Below are 12534 nucleotides of genomic sequence, written 5' to 3' on the forward strand. Positions count from 1 at the left end.
GATACTACTACAATAGTACATCAACGCCTACGTATTCCCTGCAAATATTTGAGGGCAGTAAATTAAACAATGTAGAAGCCCGAGAAAGAAAGGAGCAGGACTTCATTGTTTTAAGTAGCTGGGTTTCACAAGTGCTTGAAGGTGCTCTTATGATGCACGTTAAGCCTCTGCGGTCACTGCAACTGACCCTAAAACCTAAAATATAGGAAAAAAAAGTTCAAGGATGCTTTTGAAAACGGTCAATATCAAGTACCTTTTTCATCCTTTTTGAATACCAGGCAATGGGGTACCCCCGCGCGGTTTCGTGAACGCAAATTTTGAAATGCGACAGTACTAAACTGTACCCAGTCGCATTTCAAAATGTGCCTTCACAAAACTATCTGGTACTCGCAGTAGGTGCAACTGGGTACAAATCGCATCTCAAAATATGCACTCACGAAACCATGCGGAGGTGCCCTATTCCAACTAGTTTTCAGAAATTCTCCATGATCACAAGGTCTAGGATCAATAAATGCGTTTTACGTGCTATTGGTAAGATAATACAATAATACAACGGAATTGTGGCGTGTGGTTGAGGTCAGACCTTCCACAAAGCATTGTTCATCTCAACCAATTTACAACGGTTGGGCAAAATAATTTGGAATGGCGCACTTTTCCTTGTTTTTCTCAACAACTCTGACACTCCCTCCATAAAATTTGGCCTTTTGGTCCAAATGAATGGCCTTGACTCGGCTCGGTGTCTGTTCCGCGGCAAATAAATAGCAACTCAACCTGCTGTGAACAACAGACACAGCTTCCAGAGCGTTATTCTCAAGTTTATACCCATTCCTGCCAAAAGAGAAAAGAAACCTTGTGCCGCCCCCAAAATTTCTTCCAAGACCTCGTTCATTCTTAAGGGATCTGGTATCATCCGTCAACCAGAACCGCCATTCCTGTTTCAGGCGAGGGGGAGAAAGGGACCTTTAGTGGTCCATTTGGAACACCCAAACGGCTTGGCAAGTCTGGCTACAAAGATGAATTCTCTAGATATGAGCCTACTCCCATGTCATGGGAGAAAAGGAGGTTCAATTACTAAAGGAATGGTTTCTCATTAACTAATTTGTGTTCAGATTTAAACATATCATTAGATAACTATGCTATGGAACAAGGCCCCAAAAGAAGTAAAGCGAGAGCAATCGGGGACATCTTTCAAAAAATCAAGTAAAGATATATGTGAAAACCTTCGCTAAGTGAAATCGGTCTTTTCCCCCTCCTTTTTTCAAAAGTGTAAGTTCACATAATTATTTATTGTTGAGAGGAAATGTGAAAAGGTTAGTGAAAACTGATTTTTGGGAAAGCCTAGACTTTTTGCTCATCAAACGACTCATTTAATTCCTTTGAAGAGCGAAAAGTCAACCCTCTCACATTTCCTTTTGACGTCAAAATGCAATTTCAAAGTATATTCGGTTCATTTAATATGAGGGAATTTCAGCCGGAACTTCAGTAACCTTGCAATAAAACTGTAAGGTTAAGTTTAATTTCATTCTTTTAATAACATCAACAGAATGCACCCTACTGAGGCAACATTGGCAAAGCTAACGCAAAAATAATTTCAAGTTTACTCTCATGTTGCTCCTTTGAAATTGGGGCTGCATTCATGGTTTGACTTAGAGTCCACTGAAGCCTGACTATGATCCAATGGTGTTTTGCAATCATATGGCTTCCTTGATTAGTCAAATATAAGGATTGTTAAGTGATGCTCCAGTCAATCCTCGCAGCGATCTATCTCGTTTGAGGTTCTGTGAGCTGTGGCAACTTTAAATGAGAAACAAATCTGTGTTTTTTTTAAATATCGGGATAGACAAGTAGCTTCCTACATACATTCAATCTACGGAAGAAATTCAAACTCTCAATTTTTTCTTTCACTGTTTGAAAAGAAAGGCACAGATTTGTAAAGAATAACCTAATATATTTCCTCTCAAAAAGCTTACTAAATCCTGATAGAAGCATAATCTTTATTGGAACCATTTTTTTGCTTTTTTAGAAATTAGTAGAATACAAATACCAAATAATGGTTTATCAATCTCGACTTTGATTAACTAATGAATGAAAAATTCGAAACATAAATCAGAAAACATGCTGAAAAAGAACAAATGATATCGGGTCGAAATTTTTTGACAATTATTAATCACAGAGCAAAATAATTCTAAGGCTTTTGGCCAATTGCAAGTTTCATTTAGATATATTAAGCTCCCTTGACATGTTACATGTTTATGTAAAAAGAGGTTACTCAGCTTAACATTGTTGGGAATGGATTTGTTTTTTGAAGAAAACATCATACTTTTCTTCCTTTTCAAAGTTATTCACATTTGCTCCATAATCCCCATGAAAACTGCTTGCTTGTTTACTCATACATTAGTGGAATTACGATGGTCTCCAGTTTAGACTCCCACGGCGCAACTTACGAGAGAGGTTGCGTAGAGCCAGCTGAAGCGTAACATCGTCCATACTGTGTATTAGTGATGGCACCATGTTAATGGTTTTGCTAGAATGGCTGGGAAGCTATTTTACCTTCTCCCAACCCAATTTTGAGCGTCCTCTGCCGCTATCTCGATTTTTGATTCAATTAACTTGATCTTCCACTTCAATGGGCCCACCAGGGTTGCCAAAACGATCAAAAGGCAAGATATATCCCCGTGTGAAAGCCTAGTGTCACTTGAGAGTAAAGGGCCGACTACAAGTGCCCTTCAGTGGCAACACTGAGAGTTAGAGGGCCTGCTCTTGATCCCATTTGATAGCCTAAGAATCTCATTTTCCCTCACAATTCCGGGTGTAAGGTCGAGATAGCTCACAAGAACACTGCTAAAATAGATCGTGTCTTGCTAGTTCCTCTCAAACTTAACTTCTTGTAGAATACGTAGCTAGCTTTTTATTGGAACCCATAAATTAGGGTTATGATTCCCCACTTGAAAACGGTCCAAGTTTTTTTAAATATGCTTGGACATTTTTGGATTCGGACTTTTCTTCACATTTCTTAGCATCCGTTCGTTCTTTTTGAAAGTTTCTCGAAAGTCATATCATTTTTGAGACCTTTTTGTCTTCAAAGGAGGAGTTTGAGGCTCAAACCAGTGACCATGGCTTCATTCGTCCCTCACTATGAAAGATGATATTAAAGCAAGAACGGAGGACACATTTCTATTTGGACGAGGTTCAAGAGATCAGTGGAATGAGAAAACTTTCTCAATGGTCATTTTGTTCCCAGAAGGGATCAAAAAGGAAGCCTTGCCAGTCTTGCGATTTATCCGATATAATAAATTTTCTTTAGTAAGTCCGGCGGTGATTTAGAGCTCTGGAGATGCCTGCATAAGAAATGTGAGTCCCTAGTCGAAAGTTACGACTCGAAAGGGTTTCCTTGTGAGCCTTTGAAAATTGGCCTTAATCTCAGCAATGTAACGTGCACCAGGAAAAAGGTTGGAATATGTGTCCGAAGACCTTGTAGATCACTCATCAACTCTCTTAACTACCTCACTGCGTAAAAGCTAGCCGGAAATGAGAAAACTGGACATGCAAAATGAAGTACAAAGAAGGTTCTCCTACAGTCTTACCAAGTAGATTCAGGTCTTGAACCTTGACCTTTATTTTGAGGCGCTCCGAAATACGATAAGGTCTTTTCTTGCGTGAAGGATATCTGGCTAGAATCGCTCTTTTTGGGACATACTGCGATCACTTAAACACGAAGAAAGCTGTATTCGGACTGTTGATAATTTGTGTCAGCTAAGAGAGAACTCATTCCGCGAGAGGCGCACCAACATTAACACCAGGCTCTCGTTTTGGCAGGGACTCTTGCCACTTTCCGCCATTTCATGACAAAAGGTGGTAAAAATTAGAACAAAATGGTAGGAGGTATTTCAGTGGCCGATCAAAATATAAAAAAAAACTGGTCAATGGGAACAGAGATGATAACGGTTTGATAGTTGTTGCAAGTAGGCGTGCACTGAGCTTTACTGCGACAGAAATACAAGAAATTCCTCAAATAATGTATAAATTTTAATGGATTCATTGAAGTAATTTTCTATCTCATGCTATTTCCTCTTAGACATTTGGCATAAGTTTCTGTCATTTTCTGCCAAGTGGTCAAAAATGGCTTTTGATAATTTGTCATCCCTAATACTGTAATTTCATCGACAAATAACCCAACCTAGGATTTTCAAATAGCCCTGACTCGTCTTACATCTACACGGTAAAGCTATTTTCTACAATTCAGTCAATATACTTTCAGAATTCACATAAATTCCATTTCTTCTAAACCCTTTCAATGCCATGATACAATTAGGAGTTAAACTTATCAGACAAAAAATCGTTGCTCTATTTACATAACGCGTCAAGCAATGTGTCGTTTATTCGCGCCCACTAGCGCATGGAACCTAAGCCAAAGACCTGGGTTCTGTTGTACAGTAAGTGTATGAACATACAAAAGATTGAATCGCGAGTGCCAAGCATGTGGAAATGCATTGCTTACTCCCCCCTAAAAAGTTCACAGCTCGGTCGCTTTGCCAATCTCATTTTGTCGTTTTGGTGTGAAGTAAACAAGTGCATTGCTTTGAGCTGAACTGGATCAAAGTGTCTCCTGAACATCCTTGAACTCATCTCGAGAGAATTATAAAGTTCTCCCTAACTTGGCTGGCTTGTTCAAGCCGTTCTTTAAAATCACAGTTTAAAAATGGCACAGAGTGAAGTAGGAAAACATCTCAAAGTGTGGACATCTAGCCTGGGGGTTAGAGCAGCTGTTTTCAAATCCAATAATGGAACATATTTCCATGTGGAGTGGCCGTTCCATATTGCGTTTCAATATTTGAGGAAGCCTTACACAGAGTAAACACAAAAGGCTATTGGACAGATACATCCCTTATCAAGGGATCAATGCATTTCAAACAGTCTCTCGTGATCCAAAAATTCCACTATATGTTACACAAGACTTTATGGCACATTCTAACATTAAAAGTAAGTTTTGCAATGCAAGCGTACATTGCTTGTTGTAAATTGGTTACATGATGATTAAAAGTGCCAGAACCGCTCTACAAGGGGATAGATAGATGTGGAAAACAAAATTTAAAATATAACTTTTCTTGGAAACTGTCTTTGAACAATAAGAAGAAGCTTTACAAAGAGGCATTAAAAACCAACTTGCTTTTCTCATCAACCTTATTTATGCATTCTATTGAATTTATTTTGACATTACTTAATCATTTTTTCTTAGACATTTGAATTGGTTTTTGAAACAAAAGAGCCAATTTTGACTGGACCCCAAGTCAACTTTGATTTAATTTTTATCATTTGGCTTTTATTGTGAGCTATTAAAGCATGGAATGCTTGAAGTTTGATTGTATTAGGCAAATGGTCAAATACATTTATTCTTCATATTATACTATACTTGATCTTACTTGAATACAAACCATATTGGCAAAAGCATTTGGTTATTAGACTTCAAGTCAGGCGAAAGTTTAAAAATGTATCCCTTGACAAAACCGCATTTAGTTGATTTAAATCATCTATACAGGTAAAAAAAAGTCCCTTTTTTGACCAAAAAAACCCAGAAATTTCAAAGACATTAGGGGAAAAAATTGAATGCTTAATGTTGTTGAAAAAAGTGATGGAAAGATATTTAAAACGCTAAGAAATGATAAAATCAGACTAGAGAAAAAGCTTTTCGAATCGTCATTCTTATCTCAAAAACCACAGAACTCTGCTCAATTTGTCTCTAATTTAAGCAGGAAGTCCCATTTCCATTACTCATCCTGTCACTGCCAGTCCTCTTTTAGAGTTGTTCTTGAATCTTTGTACTTTTCCCTCTCTTTTATCTTTGAAATCGAGAATGCGTCACTAACTTTAGTCCTTAAGTGGTGCCCAAGCCAGTTTCTGGCAAATCAGATGTGATTTGGGTAATGAATTCCGCGCTTAATCAGATTAAGCCTAACCAGTTTACATCTCGTTATGCTCAATAGGTTTTGGGATTGCTTGCGGGCGCTTGGGTTGTTGACATGATTCAAGATCAAAGCCTTTTAGTTGAAATAAGTTCCAATTCAACCCACGCATTTCGCTTATAATAGCTGTAACCACCACTAAGCACAAGGAATTGCCATTTTGTGGGAAATCCCATATTGCAATCACACGCCTTTCCCAGGGCCCTTCGTTTGGTATGTGGTAGGTAGATAAATGGGGAAAAGTTGGTAAGCCAGAGATCAATCAATTGATTTGGCACGATTTCAAAGGATGTTTTTACCGAAGTCGCCGGCAAAAGATCTTCTTCATTGTCTAGACTACCATCAATCTCGTTGATCCCATGTAAAATCCCTTAAAAGTTTACCTTACCACCCAAGCACTACTTAATCAAGAATTCTCTGAACATGCAGGAATTTATATGTTGTTTGACATTTTTCTGAAATACCTCAAGCAGAGCCAACAAAAAATATAGACAACTAAATTTCCTGATTAGCCTTATATTCAAGTGCAAGTCAGATCTGCCAACTCTTATTCTTTGGTGGATCAGATATTATATGAATATAAAGCTAAATAAAATGAATATTTTTTCCGGTTTGAACTGCTGGGAATTCCATTCGGTAAGGAAGTCCGCAAGAAAAATTATCAATATGGTCAAAATCGAGATCCAAAAAGTTATTTTACATAGTATTCTTCAGATAACCATAATATTCTAACTTCCTATAAAAATAATATTATTCAAAAAATATTAAACAAATCCTAATGACTTTTTGTAACTGTTATCTTTTAAATGTTAAATATCACTTTATAACTGATCTTATCCAGTTCGTGCTGGAGGAGTGGTGACCACGTGTGTCCCAACACTTCCTTCATTCCTGAAGATTTGTATCCCCAATGGGTCTAAGTCCCTTTCATCTCTGAGGATCCCCGCCTATTCTGGCCAGTTGGGCAGAACAATCGGGAAGTGTTTATTCTCTATGGTTTCTGTAACGCTAGGTACTACATTCACATTCACGGACCAAACCGATATAAAGACGGCTATCAGGATATTCAGGTTGGGTTCGGGTGGTCAAGGGTCGATTGGATGTGGTCGAGTGGAACTTCCTGGAACTGGCTTGTCACAAGGCTAAGACAAAGAACCACGAATAATTGTCTTGAGAGGAAATGGAAGAACAGGATTCATCAAGTTTAGTTCCTAGACAAGTGTATGCAGTCTACCAAGGATAGAGCCAATGGAACTCACTTGGAGCTCACATGGAACACACACGTACGTATAGTATACCATATACGTACAAGTGGGTACGTAGATGGAGTAGATCCGTGGTTCCATCTTTCTGTCTTTCGTCCGTTCTGTTTCTGGGAGAGGGTCTGAAGGTAATGGGATTATTTCTACCGACAAAGGCACAAAGGATGAATGAACAAGACGAGGCCTTCGCGCTCTAATGGAACCGATGTACAGATCGGGATGCTTGTTGGATCACGGGAGGAACACTCGCACAATCTCCAATCCGATGCAATGACAAGGAATTTTCTCCATGTGCCATCGTGAGCAAGATATTAATATGATGTGGCCTTGTCTGCATGCGGTTCAGTCCCACTCAGGCCTTGATCTAATTACGATAGGCCTCTGAGAGAAAAGTTATGAAACAAACGCGTTTGACGTTCAACACGATAAGGAACCGTAAAGGATTGCGTGAAACTGTTCCAAAAGTGTTCCATACAACGACTGGAAAGGGGGCATCTGGATCCAGGCTCGCCTCCAATCAGACTATGCATCTTAGGCGGTGTAATACGTACCTAACGAAAAGTCTACGCAGCCTTACCTGAAGAAAGGCCTTCAGAATGGCCTCTTCCATGTTCCCCTCTTTGTACTCGACTTGGTCCAGAACGAACTCATGGAGATGATCCTTGAGATAATTGGCCACCCCAGTGCCCCCATGTCCATCATAAACGGCGAAGAACGAGAGATCGGGGTCGTTTTCAAGATAGGAGAAGGCTGTGCATCTGAAATCAAGACATGTTGAACTGTTAATGCTTTCGGGTCCGCCGGGGTCTGATCTAAGCCTTGTTAATGGCCTCTGGGAAGAGAAATCGTTGCCATTAACTTCAACTTGGAAGGGATTCCCTTGTTGATCTCCCAAGAAACTTTTCTATTTAACCATTAGCAAGAACCTCGAGATTCCAATTTATTGTGGAAGACAAGGCCAGTGGGATTTAAACTCGAGGTTTCGAGAAGGGGATTTAGCATCTGAAAAAGTGACAATTAGAACTCAATTGAGACTAACTAGGAGTGATTCATGCGATTAGCTACTTTTGGGGTGGGTAAAGCCGACTAAACACTTCACGAAACATGGATATCGTCACAGATGGGTAGTTCTACATGCAAAAAGTACTTCCTTATTGAAAACATAGGCTATTTGAGGAAAACAACAGAATACGAGTACATAACCAAACGGTAAACAAGATTCCGCTTTTATATTCAAAAGTAATTTTTGAGATCGTAAAACTTAATTTCAGCTGAGCTAATATCAATCAAAAATGGGCATAAAACATCCTTAGTAAATCATTTACACCCATCTTTGTAAAGAAAAAAAATCGCGTCAAACATTTTTCGACTCGCCCTTCAATATGAGGAAAATTCAGACATAAAATACATGTTCTTTTTGTTTTGTTTAAATGTCGTAGGCGTGTGTGGTGGGTGTAATTGACGACTCTGAAGCGGTTCCAGATGAAAGAATTTGTCAAGGCCCACGTTGAATGGATCTGTCCTTGAAGGCCATTGGCTTACGCACCTTCAGCGCTTTGAATGGCTTCACCACCACCAACCAGGGTTGGTGGAGAGCCTGGGGAATTCGGGCTTGAATGCTGCTAGAAGGGGGAAATTTCCGAGCGTAAACAAACCCATTTACATAATTCGCTCTTTTATTTGTGCATAAAGAAAAGGAGCCAAGAAGTCCTTGAAGTTGGCAAATGTATCCAACTACAACTTCTTTCGAAGATTTAAGGCTTTATCAAGGCTGTTCACTCCAGAGTTTTAATCGGCCTTCACCAAGGAAAGAAAGCAAATCCGACCGACTTCGACGGGAAAAAAGCCATTTTTCCCTGTAGGGAGAGATCATTTAGAAGTGAGAGACAGGAGAGTCGCAGCCCGACTTTCGTTTTTTTCACAGACATAAAGGGAGGAACAACGTGAGCACAGTAGTCTCATACAGGGTGACTCAGGTGTTCTGAATTGTAATATTTTTTTGCAACACATTCTGAAACATTCACTAAAAATGCTCAATAGCCAGATTTTGTGTTTGACTTAGGATTCAAAATTATCATTCAAAATAGTTGATTTACGTTAACAGAAGTCACACAAGAATTTGAAGTATGAGGTTAATTTTGGTCAAAAAACGATTTCAATAACAGTAAACACATTTAGAACTAATAGTTTAGGTTTAGTTGAAGCTTTTTTTAGACATTAGCTTAAATAGTGCTCAAAAGACCTTTCCACACAACTTTTGGATCTTACTTTCTTCGTAGAAATTCTCACGTTTTCCTGAGTTTCTTCTATATGACACCCTGTTGTTATGAATGAGACATCGTGTGAGGGGTTCTGATTTGGCGACATCTGTCCAACTGGAGGAAACATATCTTTTATGATTGAACGATGTTGTCATTGCCTTAAAAGCATGCATAGCGGCATGCGTTCCAAACAGAGGTTCCATTATGCCCTCCGTCATAGTATTTGCCACTACTGTTGTACAAAAAATAAACTCCCGAGAAGTGACGGAAGCGCCAGAAGAGCAAACCGAGCAAATCATCATCGTTGTCCATCCATGATGTCGGTGGCCTTCAAATTATTTGTGGGGCTGAATTATTCCCTCCATTCATGCTATAAGTTGCCGAGGCTTTCAAACTTCTCTTAATTAGAGAGCCTAATCTCTCAGTGAGCCAAACAGGCAATGGAAGATTAGGAATATGCGTGTGGGTGAGAGGGAGGAGACAAGGAACACGAGGCTGCCAGAGCTCTCCCCGTGGTTCCAAAAACGCTCTTCAGGGCTGATCAGGGAGATCTCGGAGGAAATGCCTTGATGCGTTGAGCTCAAACCATTGAGATAAGACAGAACTACGCATTTGAAATTTTGAACGCTACCACGGTAAAAATAGTCCAATTTTGATAAGATGTTCTATTGGTGAGAATATTGGATTTTAGAGAGAGTATATGAACTTGAGAGAGTTCTTAAGAGATGGGTCTAACAACGCAAATCCTGCGAGCTGGTTTGAGATAATGTATATCAATCCCTAAGGTGAATTGTTAGCAGTGGTTAACAACTCAATGGTAGTACAGTTTTCAATGTGAAAACAGTTCATACAATTCATTTGCAATTTTATGGAAAGGCACCGTCGTAACTACAACCAATATAGATTGTCATCGATTTCAGTCATGATGAACGTGCAATTCAAAAATCACGAGGTAAGATCAAGCGGCCAATTATTAACCATGATTGTAGTTAATTACATTTCGGCTAATGTAAATAAGATGATCACAATGACATTTTGGTTTTTCATTCGTAACATTTTTTAGTGAACATCCCACCTCCAATTAAGTTGACTTTTTTATCTCTGTTGTTTCCAGACTTGTCATACGAAAACAATGCTTTCTAAATTGGCTGGACATCGAGAAATGATTTTTTAATGTAGAGATTAGTCTTTCAAGGACAGTTCGATGAGCATATCCAGTTAAACGTAAGCAAAGCATTTCAAAATTGTGGTTGGATATACCGCACGTTTAAGTCCAGAGCTAGCATCACAATTCTAACTCTGTACAAGTTGATTGTCCAGCCTCATCTTGAATATGCTTTACCCATTTGGGCTCCAATGAGTTCAGCAGGTTTACAGAAGGTCAAACAAGTCCAAAGATCATCACACGAATGAGAGAGATCTCGTATTGGGAGAGGTTAGAAAGGTTGGGATTGTACAGTATACAGAGAAGGTACGAAAGGTGTCTGATACTATACGATTTCAAAGGCATTCATGAGCTTTGTCCCAACCCAGGATTTAGGGTCAATTCAAGTGACCGTGGATGCTCAACGTGCGTTTTGAGAGCACCTTCAAGCCCTCGAGAGAATCCAGGTAAGTTAGAACAAAAATGTCCTCGTCTCTTCTTTCTTTGGCTTATTCAATGTTTAAATTCGGCCCTCTGTTAATAAAAAGGACTTAAGCAGTTTTTTAGCCAGACTTTGGAAAGTTTTAGAACAAAATTCCGGATCAGGCATAAAACCAATGGCTTTCGGGTTCTACCAAATCTCACGTGTTGATGGGTCACATATAATATGAATAAAAAGCTCAATAAGATACATTCGTTTTTCATTTTGAACTGTTGGGGATTACATTCTCAGGATCGGTCTGGAAATCCTTAATAATATGAATTCCAATTCCATTTTTGTCATAGATTATGATTGATATTATTCAAGAAATGAGTCATAATTACCAATTTTATCTCGTACCAATTTCATCGTAATCAATTACATTTCAAAGCCGGTTGACGAAAGCATCATTAACAAACAGGCACGAAATGGCTAAAAACCTCATCATTGAAAAGCCGCACAATTCAAAAACTCTTCACAATAAATGCAAAGCTAGATTGATCTAAAAGTGACACGAAGCAAGTCATGATTCTAACCTGGTGTGCAGTAATCTTTTCGAGTTGAAAATACTTCCAGCTACCATGAATTGAAAAACGCAGGGAAACCCCGCAGAGGAAATGGGGTTGAAGCAACAAAACAGCCTTCAGGGAGCCCATGAGTTGTTCTCCTTTTTTTTGCTCGCGACAATTCGCGCTCAAATATGGATTTGGTGTCATTGCCATTTCTCATTGCTTCTAGGCAAGTTTCTGTCATGTGTGCGGCTTGTTCGACGCTGTTTTCTGACAAGTTGGACATGTTTTGGGATTTAGTGGTTGTTGGTTCCTTTACTCAAGAATGGCAAGCTAGTGAAGCTTTTTGAGCCTTCAAAGGCCGTACATAAACAAGCAGAACACGGAATCATCATTTTCCAACATCCCTCCAATTACAACCAACTATCTATTGAGACGGAAGCAGTGCGAGCTCTTGCTCTAGCCATTCATTCTCCATTAGTGCAAAATCAGCGATCCTGTACAATGGAAGCCCGAGGTTCTTTTTTAGATACTGGTGGTGAACAAACAAAAAAAACACATGTGCGCCCACACAAGAGAAAGCAGAAGCCTTCCTTTTTTACCCAGCCTTTGAAATTAGATAAGTAGCTTTCAAGAACAAAATCAAAGTTGTTTGGAAAACGTTCGGGCTTCCAAGAATGCCCAAGAAAGTTTCGCGTTTGCGGTGTTGATTTTCGGACTACCAAACTGGCAACGCTGAACTACTAAACGGGTTTGCTGACAATCATCCCGATTACTTCCAGGTACACGAAATCAAACTTCAGCCAAGACAGATCGTGATGCGAACCATTTAAGTTACCTTTTAATCCGGGTAAACAAAAGTTTGTAAAATACACCCATTTAAGACTTAAGGGTCAGGAATACACCAAAGGAAAATA

At 39.2% G+C, this 12534-nt stretch overlaps 1 protein-coding gene across 4 annotated transcripts in view; it reads right to left on the bottom strand.

Moving 5' to 3' along the window:
- The window catches only part of LOC131882152 (probable protein phosphatase 2C T23F11.1), a 33277-nt gene that overhangs the window by 9121 nt on the left and 11622 nt on the right, over positions 1-12534 (bottom strand). For all 4 annotated transcript variants that reach the window (XM_059229214.1, XM_059229213.1, XM_059229215.1 and 1 more), the window contains exon 3: positions 7800-7980. In XM_059229214.1, the coding sequence (XP_059085197.1) occupies positions 7800-7980 (181 nt within the window). The remainder of the gene's footprint in view (positions 1-7799; positions 7981-12534) is intronic.

The sequence above is a fragment of the Tigriopus californicus genome, chromosome 6 (genome assembly GCF_007210705.1).
Source record: "Tigriopus californicus strain San Diego chromosome 6, Tcal_SD_v2.1, whole genome shotgun sequence".
NCBI classification, from domain to species: Eukaryota; Metazoa; Arthropoda; class Copepoda; order Harpacticoida; family Harpacticidae; genus Tigriopus; species Tigriopus californicus.